The sequence below is a fragment of the Saccoglossus kowalevskii genome, chromosome 6, assembly GCF_978046115.1.
Source record: "Saccoglossus kowalevskii chromosome 6, keSacKowa6.1, whole genome shotgun sequence".
In the NCBI taxonomy this organism is placed as follows: Eukaryota; Metazoa; Hemichordata; class Enteropneusta; family Harrimaniidae; genus Saccoglossus; species Saccoglossus kowalevskii.
The window spans coordinates 38,269,012-38,285,237 of NC_140646.1; the positions used below are offsets into that span (position 1 = coordinate 38,269,012).

At 33.8% G+C, this 16,226-nt stretch overlaps 1 protein-coding gene across 1 annotated transcript in view; it reads right to left on the reverse strand.

Moving 5' to 3' along the window:
* LOC100374833 (cleavage and polyadenylation specificity factor subunit 1-like) overlaps positions 1-16,226 on the reverse strand; it is a 42,658-nt gene that overhangs the window by 4,240 nt on the left and 22,192 nt on the right. Inside the window, exons 25-40 of the mRNA XM_085500510.1 lie at positions 15,435-15,541; positions 14,951-15,047; positions 14,434-14,523; positions 13,739-13,885; positions 10,738-10,890; positions 8,769-8,976; positions 7,561-7,645; positions 7,261-7,402; positions 6,791-6,859; positions 6,580-6,663; positions 6,166-6,342; positions 5,756-5,822; positions 4,502-4,549; positions 4,235-4,393; positions 642-771; positions 293-431 (exon numbers count right to left, since the gene is read on the reverse strand). Coding sequence (XP_085356636.1) covers positions 293-431; positions 642-771; positions 4,235-4,393; positions 4,502-4,549; positions 5,756-5,822; positions 6,166-6,342; positions 6,580-6,663; positions 6,791-6,859; positions 7,261-7,402; positions 7,561-7,645; positions 8,769-8,976; positions 10,738-10,890; positions 13,739-13,885; positions 14,434-14,523; positions 14,951-15,047; positions 15,435-15,541 — 1,902 coding nt within the window. The remainder of the gene's footprint in view (positions 1-292; positions 432-641; positions 772-4,234; positions 4,394-4,501; positions 4,550-5,755; positions 5,823-6,165; positions 6,343-6,579; positions 6,664-6,790; positions 6,860-7,260; positions 7,403-7,560; positions 7,646-8,768; positions 8,977-10,737; positions 10,891-13,738; positions 13,886-14,433; positions 14,524-14,950; positions 15,048-15,434; positions 15,542-16,226) is intronic.

Consider the following 16,226-nt stretch of genomic DNA (forward strand, 5'->3'; position numbering starts at 1 on the left):
TAAGGAACGGTGAATGTATAACAGATACACTGTTGTCCTACATTTGGATAACATGATAACACTGTTTTACAATATCAAGTAGACGATTATTGCATTGGCCTTGAACCTGCATTATTAGATAAACAGTATAATAAAGTACCACAGTAGTTGTGCCATGTCATACTCAATGTGGGTCCCATGCAACATATACAACACATATACATTATTTATTGAAATGAAATTAAAATGTATGCTGTGTGATAACTGTGGTGCTTGAGAAACATTCACTGTTTTTGACACAGCAATAACTCACCTGTTCTACACTTGTGCCGATCTTTTTTGCTAATTCTGTTCTTTCATTTACACTAAGGAATGTATATTTCCACAGTAAGTCTCCATCTAAGATGTTCTTATGTGTATTCTCTAAGGACTTAGTTTGATGCTTTACCATTCTGTAAGAAACATATGTTATCTCAAATTTCTGATCATACAAAGAATTACTGGGCCTTCATAAAGTTCTCAGAACTTGACCCTAGCTCTATTGCTATACTTGACATAATGCCGTTTCAATTTTCTTCAATACCGCAACAAGTTAGACATTTTTCTGCATAAAAATTCTGGTCATGGTAATATTTCCAAGATTACAAGGTTTTATTATTTACCTAAAGCCTTTAGGATTGAGTCCAGCAGTATGCAGGGTTTGTGTTGTCAAAGCATTCTGTAACATCAATAAACGTCGATATGTCTTTTCAGTCATTGGAATCAAATACCCAATACTGCCATCCAATGTTGCTACAAGAAAACATGGTTAACAACAAACATTAATAATGTGTCTGCCACTGTTTTATTTGCTTTAGAGCATCAAACGAGCACCCTCTATCATATTTAGTACTGACAAAGGGCAATAATCAGACTGACTGGAAGCTTGTCTTTTGAAAAGGTTTTTATACATAAAGAAAACTTTCAACTAGTAGAAATACAACTGTATTTATGTATATGTAGCATGAGTACATCTCTATTTAAAGGGGAACTAAATAGAGCCTATTTTGGTGTTTTTGTATTCATCAAGTTATGTATAGTGATTATAAATTTGAAAAAAAAAATGAAAAAAAAAATGATTATCTTCAGAGTTATGATGATTTAAATATGAGAAACCATAAACCTGTGAAGGACTTCCGTTTGCGCCATCTTGCCATAAAAAAACGCCCTCATGAGGTATAAACAGGTAAGGTAACAAAGCATGATGACGAAATAGTATCTGATTAAATATAAGCAACTTAGGGAGCCATAGTTGGCTGGACTGGTGAATTGATTTCTAGTCTATGTTGTTTCGACTTTTACGTTAATGTTATTTACAAGCGTATCAACATACAAACATTATGGATGTGCAATTGATCGAGACAGGCATTTTGTTTTGTTTTTTGTCTAACTGTCTAATAAATGTTGTTTCCAGTATTGCACTGTGCGGCGTGCAAATTATTCAAAGTATGGATGCTGGAGTATGCAATCTTGAGTTCGTAGGGTGGTGATGGAAACATTTTCGTCTATGTATTCACGGGGCTGCACTGGCAAATCATGGGACAAATGTCACAGAAACACCAAGCAGATTGTTCACATACCTCCCGTGTAATTTGAAATAAAACTATTATCCGAACAAGGGGCATCGTCGACGATATACTCTCATCACTCACACTGAATCTTCACAGTATGATCATAAGCCCGGAGGCATGAACACGTAAGGGAAAAGTAAGGATGAGCTTATACTCGAGGACCAGCTCAGAAAAGATCATTTTGTCTTGGGGTTAAACACTGTAACCATCTTGCTAACAACGAAAAATTATCCAAAACAATTATTCGTTCACCACGCCGGGCTCGGGAAAATAATATTATTTTTGAAAAAAAAAATGCGTCATTGATTTCCACGACACTTACAATGAAGAAACAAACATGCTCATAAAAAAACACACACATTTTATTACAATACAGAATTTACGGTGAAATAATGGGTAGGATCTGTGAGGAAACAGTGGACGAAGGCATTTATCATTATCTTGAGTCGTTTTGGTATGTTTTCGATCGTACGCAAACTCGACGCAAAGCAATTTTCCACTATGAGGTTTTTCAGCACGATTTGACCTGGAACAACTTCCTTTGACATAACAGGTCATGTCTTTCATTAACCAATCAAAATGATGTGTGGTAATGATGAAATTTTCCGATTATTGATGATGATTTTTTAACGCAATGCGGAAGTGATTTACCGCAATGTTAAAATGCAATCTGTAGCACTGATTGCAACAAAAAAATGATGATTTTTTCCCTAAAAACTGGCGATTCACAATTTCCGAAATATAAACGACGGTTAATAGTAACCGTGGGTAAACTTAGTGTGGAGGATGAATTTCACGGTCTCCAACATCATGTCGCATCGTTCAAACCCTAGGCCTTTCATGATAGTCTCAAAGTAAACCATGCCCAATAACCAGGTACACGACTTAACGATCACATTTTTGGCTTTTCGAAAGCTACCGGTACTACTCAAAGAAATATGGATTACTCCAGTATTGCAACATCGGGGTTCATCCTGAGTAAATTACAGAATAGAAAGGATGCGAACCACGTTGTGTACGTTCGCCATGTACTCTGAAATTGATGCGAGTTTTCTCATAAAAAAACACGAACCAAACTAACATGGCAATCACGATTATTATGAAATGAAACACACCTTTTACATGCATAGTTTAAAGAATATTGTCGACGCCCAGTAAAAACACTTATGGGCTTATAATCGTGAATGCTCTCAACTCATAAATACCTAGTAAAAATATAGGAATGGGCTTCATACTCGGGAGGGGCTTACGATCGGAGAAGTACGGTACTTTAACGCAATTGGGCTTCCACTCTCAGAATACTGTGGTTCAAACGCATAAGGCTCTAACCCAAGTTTTAAAAAGCACATTGTGCATATAAAAGTTGAGTTTATACTAGTAGTACACAATGCTTGGCAGCATGAACGGCTATGTACAATGGCGTATACGAATGCGATCAGATACTAAAACGTCATAGCTTTGAAAAGTACCCGGATGTTAAATATGTTCGTTCGTTGTTTATTCCCCTCCATGAATGGCCTCCATAGTGTTTAATTGCAAGCACTTCAAATGCCTATTCAAGCTACAGTTATAATTAAAACAAAATTAAACCACTGCAATATTATTTCGAATACAGTTTAGAATATACACAACTATATATTAAGGCCGCATTTAGGTTCGCTTTAAAGATAAATGTAGATCCTGTAGATTATTACAGAAAACTTGAGGTATAAAAATGAAAAAAACAAGCAGCCTCTCGGCTGAGATAGCTTCGCTGTTAGCAATGCACATTTCAATTAAAGAAAGAAATCATCATGATACGATATCAAAGCAATTAGACTTGACAGAAATATTACTTTTTACCAAAAATGACAAAAAATATTCATCAAAATTAGAGATAGGTCCAACTGTATTACCTATATATATATATATATATATATATATATATATATATATACACACACACACACACATCGGTAATATCAAAGCAATCAGACTTTCTACAAGAAGTCGAAAATATCACTTTTTACCAAAAATTAGAATAGAAGATATCATCATAAATAAACAAATCTGAGAGAGGTCTACCCGAGATACCTATATGTATAGAATTTTTTCAATAGGAAGTAGAAAATATCACTTTTTCACCCTAAATGACAAAATATTCACCAAAATTAGAGAATTAAAGATATCATCACAAAAGAACAAATCTAAAATGGTCTACCAAAGGTACATATACACCAAGTATCAACGCATTCAGTCTTGTAGTTTTCAAGAAGAAGTTGAAAAAGTAAAAAGTTGACACGGACAATGACGGACAATCACTCATATAATAAGCTCTGCCTGACGAAGTCGACAGCGGAGCTAAAAATCATGTCATATTAAATTTTCACTAAAAACAAAGAATTGAAGATATTGTCACTAAATGAACAAATCTGATAGCAATCAATCAATCTAGTATTGAAGCAATTGGCCTAGGTGTTTGCAAGTTTGCGACTGATTTTATTCAGCATTTCTGCCTGAATTTGCTATTTTAGCAGGAATGTATTTGAATCCATTTTTTCTGAAATTGATTTCACGCTTTACATGAGATCTCACATTGAGCAGTGAAAATGGTTTATTAAATTATTTTGAGGAATGTGTATTGTGATCAAATCAAAGAATCTTACCAAACATTGTAACGTGCCTTCTTTCCATCGGTCCTGTCAGTAACTTTTCTGTGGCTGGGTCTGACAGTTTAGATCGCATCCTAAAGAATGAACAAACATGGCTTCCAGCGTTGAAGTCAGCTCTCCGTAATAGTCTCTGTCCACCAAAACTTTCGCGGGCTATGTCAAATATTAAAAAAAAAATTAAGGCAAACAGAGCAATAGGCGAATCCAAATGTCATTATATCTGTGTTTATAGATATGTTGAATTATTACTTATTTTCTCACCTTCTGGTTGATAATGAAGTATGATCAGATTCTTGTCTACATCTGAAACTGGAAATAAAGACATCGCATTTAGTGAAAAAAATGAATGTCAGCTAACAAGTGAACTCACATATTTTGTTACTATTATGTGTGATGCAATGTGAACTCACATATTTTGTTACTATTATGTGTGATGCAATGTGAACTCACATATTTTGTTACTATTATGTGTGATGCAATGTGAACTCACATATTTTGTTACTATTATGTGTGATGCAATGTGAACTCACATATTTTGTTACTATTATGTGTGATGCAATGTGAACTCACATATTTTGTTACTATTATGTGTGATGCAATGTGAACTCACATATTTTGTTACTATTATGTGTGATGCAATGTGAACTCACATATTTTGTTACTATTATGTGTGATGCAATGTGAACTCACATATTTTGTTACTATTATGTGTGATGCAATGTGAACTCACATATTTTGTTACTATTATGTGTGATGCAATGTGAACTCACATATTTTGTAACTATTATGTGTGATGCAATGTGAACTCACATATTTTGTAACTATTATGTGTGATGCAATGTGAACTCACATATTTTGTTACTATTATGTGTGATGCAATGTGAACTCACATATTTTGTTACTATTATGTGTGATGCAATGTGAACTCACATATTTTGTTACTATTATGTGTGATGCAATGTGAACTCACATATTTTGTTACTATTATGTGCGATGCAATGTGAACTCACATATTTTGTTACTATTATGTGTGATGCAATGTGAACTCACGTATTTTGTTACTATTATGGGTGATGCAATGTGAACTCACGTATTTTGTTACTATTATGTGTGATGCAATGTAAACTCACATATTTTGTTACTATTATGTGTGATGCAATGTGAACTCACGTATTTTGTTACTATTATGTGTGATGCAATGTGAACTCACATATTTTGTTACTATTATGTGTGATGCAATGTGAACTCACATATTTTGTTACTATTATGTGTGATGCAATGTGAACTCACATATTTTGTTACTATTATGTGTGATGCAATGTGAACTCACATATTTTGTTACTATTATGTGTGATGCAATGTGAACTCACATATTTTGTTACTATTATGTGTGATGCAATGTGAATGTAACATATTGCATCTAGCACCAAGTAGACTTTTATCACATGTAGTGTTAGCTCGTTTTTCTCAAACATTATAAGGAATAAATAAACAATAAATATGTTTTAAACATACCTAAGAAACCAAGCTGATTATCATCAATGATAAATTCACAACCATACACTTCCAATGGCTTCACATCCTGGTAAAAACAATAATACAAAGACTGGTATTCAATCAATGGTTATCTGACCAATCAAGATTTAATGCTTATAAACTCTAAACTAGTCTAGCCAATCAGAGAACAAGTGGTTTATTTCCTGGAATTGATGACCTACATGTACTGATTCTATAATGCCAGTAAGCCAATCAATGAAAGTGTTTGTTTTTTCTGGAATTAATGACCTATGACACTAATACTGGCTTGAGCATTGGTCTTATTTCCTGAATTTAATGAACTCCATCACAGCCAATCAGAAAGTAGTTTGCAATACTAGTACACACCATTCACTTCACCATTCAGTGATAAAGTGATACGAACTTACTTTACTGACGAGTGAAAGTGACCTATCCTCATCAGAAAATCTCAGAAGAGAAACACTCTTTCTGATATCAGCCGCAAGGATGAAATTCTTTATGGTACACAACGTATGGATATGAATCTGTGTGTCGATAAATGCTACACCAATCAAGTCATTGTTACGAAAAGCCCACAGGAAAATCTGGAGTGAAAATACAAGCATCCAATTATTTAAGAAATATTTGCATTATTGAAGCACGTATTACTTTGTATATGCACACAATTAAAAAACAAAATTGTCATGAGACTTATTGACAAATTGCCATTAGTTGTATGTTACTCAGTGTAGTATCATGACATGCAACACAGAAGATTCATAAAAGAGTATCTATCTGATCATACAATAAAATGACCATGTGAATATGAATTGGTATCTTACCTTTTGTCCAATGGCAGCAGCCAATAAACCTTCTATATCACACAGTGTTGTGACTGGTCCTTTCTGCTCTTTATCATATAACAACTAAACAAACAACATTTTTTACATCAATATGTGATTTGAGAAGCAATCATGTTTACTGATCCTGTGTACACAGTACAGTATTGTCACAAAATATCAGAAAATTCCTTTATTGTATTTGTAAATTTACCTTTAGTTTGTTTTTTGTCAGTGGCTGACCTGGCTCTGGTACAACTTCAATCACATCAAATATAAGAATCTGAAAGTTTACAGACAAAAATAAATATAATTGTATAACATAATGTACTGATACAGTGTGCTGAAACAGTCTGGTTCCCACCCTCATAATTTTAGACCCTTCTTTGTAGGTAGGGTTGAGTGGGGGGGGGGGGGGTTGTGTGGTTGGGTGGCTGGGGTGAGGTGTTGTGTGGTAAGGGGTGTGGTGTGGTGGGGTTTGGGTGGGGTAATGTGTGGTGGGGTGCAGTGTGGTGGGGTGCAGTGGGGTGGGGAGGGGTCGGGTGTGGTTGGGTGGGGTCATGCGTGATGTAATGTGATGTGTGTGTGGTGTGATGTGGACAACTCTCAGGTTTAAATTCTCAGACGCACACCTACTTAGAGACCACCCTATCAACTTTTCCCCTACCCTAAATATATACGTACCCTTCCTCGACATGTCACCTCTTCCCCATACACAATAGTCGTACTGACTGCGATGAATCCCTTCAGACCACTCACAGTACCTTCAGATTTCAAGAAGACAGTCTTTAAACCAGTTATGTGTTCCCAATCTTCTGTATCAATCCTACAAAACAAAATGAGAACATTGAATATTGAAAACTGATTTATTACTATTGATAAGAATTACCATGATTTAACAATTAGGGCATACATGTGGACAATTCATTATTTGCAGTATTCATCTGTGAGCAAAATAGAAACTAAAAACAGATTCTCACTTACTTGGTATTAGGAATGGCTTCCCAACTTAGAGGTGAAAATAACTGCAAACTGAATTTCTCTATAGTGGGGAAAATGAATCTGTCATCTGAAAAAAGAACAATCGATAATGCATTACACTTAACAATAAATTTCAATCAAAGAAAGCTTAGAAAGAACTCCAGTGTGCTGAGAGTATTAGAGACACATTAAAATTAATTCAAAATTTAAGATTAGCCTTTCAAACAAGAAGCTTGGCAACTAATATTTGTCTGCTATTTGAGATGCACAACATGAAAACAATGTTGAAGTTTATAATACATACAGAAAATATATTTGATTTTTCATCCATGGTTTTTAGTCTAATTAATTCCAGAGCACCTATGTGATGAATTCAATTTAAATGGGCTAATAATATAGATCAATATGCATATTTTTCAACAATAAAATAACAAAATGAATTATTATGAATTATAAAATGAATTATTATACAAATAAAGCATAGATTATTATAGATAGATAATTATTATGCATAGATTTAGGCCTGTGTATTGTTTCAGAGTGCATTCATTTTAATGTGATGATTAATCCTAACTAAATCAGTGGAAAGCTGAAAAGTACATTATTATGCAAATTAGGTAATATCATGCATGTAAATAAATAAACCCAAAACTAATTTGATCATCACATTGTCTTAGAGTATATATGTACCAATCGGTATCACTGTGTACCCATAGAATCAGTTTATAGAAAGTCTTGCAATGTTCAAGGAAGCATTCTGATTGGTTAAGAAGCACTAGGTGTGTTTCAAAAAGGGGAAATGTAACCTAAGTTTAATTGAAGAGGTCAAAACCATTTCCAATAGTCCTTCATTGTCAGATGCAGCTTTGGGGAACTTTGGTTAAAGTTCAATGGTTGAATATTAAATTCAATCAGTACTATGATACTCATAGTTGTAAATTGCTGAAAAATGGACAGGTTTTTGATCTCGTAACAGTGAAATACAAAGGTTTACTACATCTCTCGTAGGGGGTGTTGCATGTACAGTGATTCAAGATGTACCCTAGAGGTCCATTAGATAGTCAGAATTGTGATTTTAACTGAAAACAAAATTTTACAACTTTCACTTACTCACAAAATTTGTATCTCTCAAAATTAAAGCTGTTTTTAGTATTTTGACAATATGGAGACTTCCACTTCACAAGTTGCAGAGAAAGTAACAGTCTACTCACCTCTCTCAACATCCTCAAATTCTTTATCATCACCAGTCATTTTACAGATTCTGAGGCATGGCTCCGACACTGAGGTCACAACGGCATACGTTTTACTTTCAATGTGATACGATATAAAATGTGGAGTGCAACGAAGAGGGACTTTCCTCACAGGCCAAAGGGCATCATAGGACAGATGGGTTGGTAGAACACAGATTCGTAACTCTCCCTGTTATAAAGAACAAGTCATTGAAAATGACACAGTCCCCGTTAAGTTATCTTTGTGCTCGTCATATTAAAGCGGAGGGGTTGTCGTGAGTGTGTCCTTGAAACTTGAGTTCCAAGTGGCGTATACAACAGATTGTTTATTTACATCAAAACACGTGTTTCGTGTCATAGTAATATGGCCAAAATAAAAACAGCCGTTATTCAGCCATCTTTGATTATGAAACACACTGATATGTATGATGTATGTGCCAAATACGAATGAAAATGGTACATAAATTGTGGAAATATAGTAGTAAGGCCAAAAAGTCAGATGGTGTCAATCGGCCATCCTTGACCAGATTTTGAAACAAATTGTCATGGACATGCATCCTAACATGTATAAAGTACATGTATGTGCCAAATTTGAATGAAAACTGACAGAGCACGTCCAAGATATCGCATAAAAAAACAAAAACAAGATGCCTGCCAGTCGGCCATCTTTGATCCAATTGTGAAATACATAGTCATGGACATGTATCCTAACATGTATAATCTATGTACCAAATTTGAATGACAACTGACAAAGCATGTCCAAAATACAACATTTTCAAAAAACAAGATGGCTGCCAGTCGGCCATTTTGAATCGAATCGCTAAACCACTGCATGTGTATATGTCCCACATAAGGTACTAAGCACATGCAAAGAATGAACAGAATCGGCCCACAGGATTCTGAAATATGACGTTGGATAGACTGACGTACGGACACACGGACGGTCGGACAGACAGACTCAGGAACTCACAGACGGTCGGGGACATATATCCTAACATGTATGATCTATGTACTAAATTTGAATGAAAACTGACAAAGCATGTCCAAAATACGACATTTTCAAAAAACAAGATGGCTGCCAGTCGGCCATCTTTGATCCAATTGTGAAATAAATCATCATGGACATGTATCCTAAGATGTATAATCTATGTACCAAGTTTGAATGAAAACTGACAAAGCATGTCCAAAATACAACATTTTCAAAAAACAAGATGGCTGCCAGTCGGCCACTTTGAATCGAATCGCTAAACCACTGCATGTGCATATGTCCCACATAAAGTACTAGGCACATGCAAAGAATGAACGGAATCGGTCCAAGGGAGATATGACTCTGGACGGACGCATGGACGCACAGACACACGGACGGACGGAGAACGAATTATAAGTTATAATTAAGAATGATATTGCCATGTGTTGCCACAGAATGAATGTAAGTTACTGACAACTTTTTGGCTCCATGGATTTTTTGATTTAAGAAAGTTCACGTAAAATTATGGACTTCTGAATATATCCCTGTGCATATTTGCAATGTATTATGGGAGAGAAATTCCCACTGTATATAATGCAAAACTATTATCGCACTGGAAACATATTAAAATTAAATGTCCTTTTTTCAAATGTTTTAACAATATTAGAATTCATACCAATAATAATAGATAAATGGTTCATTCAGTAACCATAGAAACCAGTGCACAATTATTGTTTCTTGATAAATTGTCAGGTGACTCCAATTTCTTTTTTTTCTGTTTTAGTATTCTAATGGCCTTAGCTTGCAATAATGAAAAAGTGAAGATGAAGAAATAGAATCTTCGACCAAACATTATCATTGTCATTGTCAGTGATGTGAAGTCTATTAGTGTCAGTTGTTATGCTGGATTATTGGAATATACATTTTTCCATTACAGATGATATAGAGTAAGTGACAAAAGGTAAATGTAGTCAGGATACTTACATGCTTGTTGAAATACAAGAAACCCTTTGGACAGTTGATATTATGAAATGGTGCAAAACATGTGACAGATCCATCTATGTGCATTGGATGAGATCTGAGAGCACCACGTGATGTCATAAACAACCAATGAGGATAGGGCCCACATACAAATACCTACATTGAAAAGAATAGAGTATATCAGTTAACAGTAATACAGTGACAACCAAATTGAATGATATATTAAAGATGCAATATATAATGTTGTATATATGTTGAGGACAAAATTTGATGATTTATTGTAAACTTAAAGATGTTGCATTACAGTACACAGTATAGAATTAATTCATTGAAAAATGAAAAACACTGCTATGCAAGTGGAATGATTGTCATGTATGAACCAAAAAAAGCAGTGCACATGTGTATTAGAGCATTTCAATGTCCAATTAAACAAATAACTGTGTGCTGTGTTTGTGACAAATCATAATTCAATGTACTCATCAACATACAACGTCCAATAGGAGTAAAAAAAGAGTGCATGATTTGAATCCTGAAAATCACAAACTTTGGTGACAGAAAACTATGGCAAACCAATGTTGCAGTATTAGTAAGTACACATTTGTAAATGAATATTCCTGATTTGTGTTAAATAAATTATTTCATATGCATCATTTCTCATTTTATTTACAACATTTTTATTTCATGTTTGAAATTTTAATTTTGTGAGAAGGTTTTCATTTTATTAGTGAAGTCACATTTTACATGCAATAATTTGTGCTAACCTTTACAGGGGTACTTGGTTCATCAACATTGATTAGTCGGTGTTATTACTTAGTGCCCCAGGATTTGAAGGTGTCAAATTATGCATTTACCCCTTGCATAGATCTGCAGCCCCTTGGCAATAACATTGTGCAACATAGGCCAACAAGAGCTGCTAAAATTGCAGCAAGTGAACAGTAATGAGTTTGTCAGTGTCTATACTGAGGCCTTAATGTTCAATTCAGGACACCAAGTATTACTTTCATAAGTGTGGGATCTTAGTTGACACAGTAATTTATCTCACAAGTCAGAATTATTGAATACAATATAGTTTTCATTAATATTGCAATGTTTTGTTTGCCATACAAAGCAACTTTGTTGTATTGTAAAAACGCATTGCTGTACATTGTATGGAATGTAAAGTACATGTACTGTATGGAGTGAAATTTGTGTGGCTGTTGTGTATATTACATGTAACAAGACTTGGTCCAGGCATATATGATCAAAGAAAGCTTAGAAAGAACTCCCGTGTGCTGAGAGTATTGGAGACACATTAAAAATTAATTCAAAATTACTTGAACTTGAGATGTTGATGGAACGCAGAAAACTAATTATGCAAATAAGGTAACTAATATGAACAGATTTAAGTGTAAAACTAATAAGGTCTGCACAATGTACCAAGTTTCATTGAAATGTGATTAGAACCAAAAAAATATTAATTATTATGCTAATTAGAGAATTAATATGAACAGATTTTAACCCAAAATTAATCAGGCTGTCTATTGTCCTAGAGCATTTATGTACCAAATTTTATTCAAATGTGATGATCAATACTTGAGATATCAGTATTAATTAATTATGTTAATTAGGTGATTAAGAAGCATAAATATTTACCAAAAACTAATATGGTGTACAGTCCTAGGTTCATTGAAATGTGATGGGTACTCTTTAAAAGTTTCATTGAAATCCAATGAGTGGTTTTTAGATATCAGTGCAACAGCCATAGAACAGCAAAAAATTAACTAATTATGCAAATTAGGTAATTAATATGCACAATTATTTATCCCAAAATTAATCAGGTCTCTGCATAGTCCTAGAATATCTATGTCGCAAGTCTCATTGAAATGTGATGATTAGTACTTGAGATATCAGGTGAAAAGCTGAAAATTAACTAATTATGCTAATAAGGTGATTAATATGCACAAATATTTACCCAAAAACTAATTAGGTCTCTGCACAGTCCTCAAGTAACTATGTACCAAGTTTCATTGAAACATGATCATTACTACTCGAAATATCAAAAGCTGAAAATTAATTAATTATGCAAATTAGGTAATTAATATGTACTGATATTACCCTAAAAACTATCAGGTCTGTGTAGTGTCATATGACATCTATGTACCAAGTTTTATTGAAATGTTATGATTAGTACTTGAGATATCAGTGGAAAAGCCGAAAATTGATTAATCATTATGTAAATTAGGTAATTAATAGTATTAACAGATTTTTACCCAAAACTAATCAAATCTGCGCATTAGTTCAGAGCATCCATGTGCCAAGTTTCATCAAAATCCAATGAGTGGTTCTTCAGATATCAGTGGAACAGTCTTGGAACAGCTAAAAATCAGCTAATTATCATGCAAATTAGGTAATTATTATTCATAGATTTTTACCAAAACCTAATCAACTCTGCGCATTATCCCAGAGCATCTATGTACCAAGTTTCACCAAAATTTGATTAGTGGTTCTTGAGATAACAGTGGAACAAAAAAAGTGACATACATACATACATACAGACAGACAGACAGACATACATACATACATACATACATGTACATACATACATACATACATACATACATACATACAGACATACATACAGACATACAGACAAGGTAACTGCAAAGACTCCCTTTTGTGCTTCGCACACGGGAGTCAAAAATGCTTCTATGCACATATGAAATCACACTTTTTGAGAGCAAAACTAATGTGCACATTTGAACATAGGAAAGAACTGTTTGTACCATGTATGTTTCCAGACTAATTGATTGTTTCTAAACAGATTACGGTAGTCTTTGGTAATATTCGACTGTGAAAGTGAATGTTTAGTTCTGTGTCTATGTGAGTGAAATATGAGCATGGAAATACAGTCACTGAAAGGTTCAGGTTTGATTAAAAGTTTATTAGGTATGGACAAAAATGATCACTACATTCTAAAGAAATTTATATGAACATGAAACACAATGATGAAGCTAGAGTATCCTACCCCTGAATATCCAGAAACATCTTCAAAGTATCTGAAACACATGGTTTTATTTCCTGCAACCTCTGGTGTGTCAGCACCAGCTGGCTTTGTTGGCTTCTTTCCTGCTTTACCACTCTTTTTCTCTCTCATCAAGATATTATGTTGTATCTAGAATTGGAACAAAACATAGATACCCAAAGGTTCAGCAAATACTAATGCTAAAGAACACTATGAGATACATGTACTATCAGTGATGTGATGTATGGTAAATCAAAACATGTACTATCAGTGATGTGATGTATGGTAAATCAAAACATGTACTATCAGTGATGTGATGTATGGTAAATCAAAACATGTACTATCAGTGATGTGATGTGATGTATGGTAAATCAAAACATGTACAATCAGTGATGTGATGTATGGTAAATCAAAACATGTACTATCAGTGATGTGATGTATGGCAAATCAAAACATGTACTATCAGTGATGTGATGTATGGTAAATCAAAACATGTACAATCAGTGATGTGATGTATGGTAAATCAAAACATGTACTATCAGTGATGTGATGTATGGTAAATCAAAACATGTACTATCAGTGATGTGATGTATGGCAAATCAAAACATGTACAATCAGTGATGTGATGTATGGTAAATCAAAACATGTACTATCAGTGATGTGATGTATGGTAAATCAAAACACATACATAAGCTCACCTTTCTAAATCGTAGTCTTAAATGGTTATCCAAAGAAGACTGGTCATGTGTGAATGCCTCATATATGTATAGATCTTCATCAACACGAGCCTGAAATGAAACATAGTTAGATAATACACACCTGTTCACCACCGATTCCCTGTTTTCATCACAAATTCACAAATAGTCCTGTTTATAGTCTGCACTTTCTTTCAGAAGATTTGGTCAAAAATAGACAAATTTTTTTGAGTAAAAACTGCAAATTGACTACAATTTTGTCAGTTGGCTTCAAAATTAGAGTTCATTTCCAGAAATAATGAAGAACGTAAGAAAAAAGTGCAGAATAATTTGGGTGAGAAAATGTGGTGGTGAAAAGGCCAAGTTTTCTGGTTGTTAGTTGACCAAACATAATGTATGATATTGAATGTTCTTGATTTTGTAACCAGTTGCAGCACATTTTATAAAAAAAACAATATACACACTGATTGAATAACAACAAAACATGTATACAGAATAAAATATTAGTTTCCAATCATACCAAGAGGTGTGTTTTTTTGTTTTTATGTCCTAAGCCAATTAATAGGAGTTCTTTGACAATAGGCATCATATCGTGCTGCTGATCAGATTTACTGGATCTATAAGACAATAAAACATGAATATTAACAATGTATAAAAATACCAATGCACAATAAATATTTTGTTAATGCATATTTTGCCTGAATTCAAAAACAGTTCCATATTACATGTGAAGCCTTATAAACACATACAATGTAGCAAATATTACTGGGCTACTACTGACTTAATATTCAATATAGCAATATCTGTATAGGTAATATTTGTAAACCCAATACATGTCATCTCCTCAAATGAACCTCTGTAATTCTTGGCAGCAATGGTCAATGCAATTTTGATGTAATAATATTGATTGAGAATAAACAATTTCAAAGCTAAGAATAAATCTCCCCTCTCTAATTACATTCAAATTTAGAAGTGATAAAGTCATAATTGAGTGATGTACTCACCCTCCTGGTGCTGATGCAGTCATTTGATAACTATCAACCATTACCTTAAACCCCATAGGGAAATTCTTTACCAAAAACGCCAGCTTGAAATCAGGCAAGCTATAGATCTGTGAAATGATATATACAAGTTTTAATATTTAAAAACTATATTCCTATTATCACTCTTTATGTTTGCATTTTAATTAATGAATTTTCACTATATTTTATCAAATTCTTGTTTGCTAATCTATATTAAGCTGCTTTATGCTAATCAGTTACTAACTGCCATGCACTAACCAATCAACTACATATTTGGCTACTTACATTGTACCACCAAATTATTAACTATTATGTGCTAACCATTAGATACTCTGTACTGACTAACTATTGGCTATGTGCCAATTATTTGCTATTGTCACCAACTAATAATTAGCAACAGTGTGCCAACTAATCAGCTATTTTGTACCACTCATCAGTCAGTTATCTAACCAATTAGTCAGTGCTAACCAATTATTAGCTACTGCATACTAACAAATTATTAACTCCATGCTAACAATTATTAGCTGTTTGCAAACTAATTATAAGCCATTATGTGGTAACCAATTATTAGTAAGTCTGTGATAACCAATTATTAGTCAGTCTGTGCTAACCATTTTTAGCTACTTTATATCAATCAATTTAGCCATTGCATCAACCATTTGTTAGCTATTGCATGCTAAACACTTAATAACTAAAGAGCTCACCAGTCATTACCCAATTTGTGCTAAAACATTATTATCTACTTAGTGGTGATTAATTATTAGCCATACATTC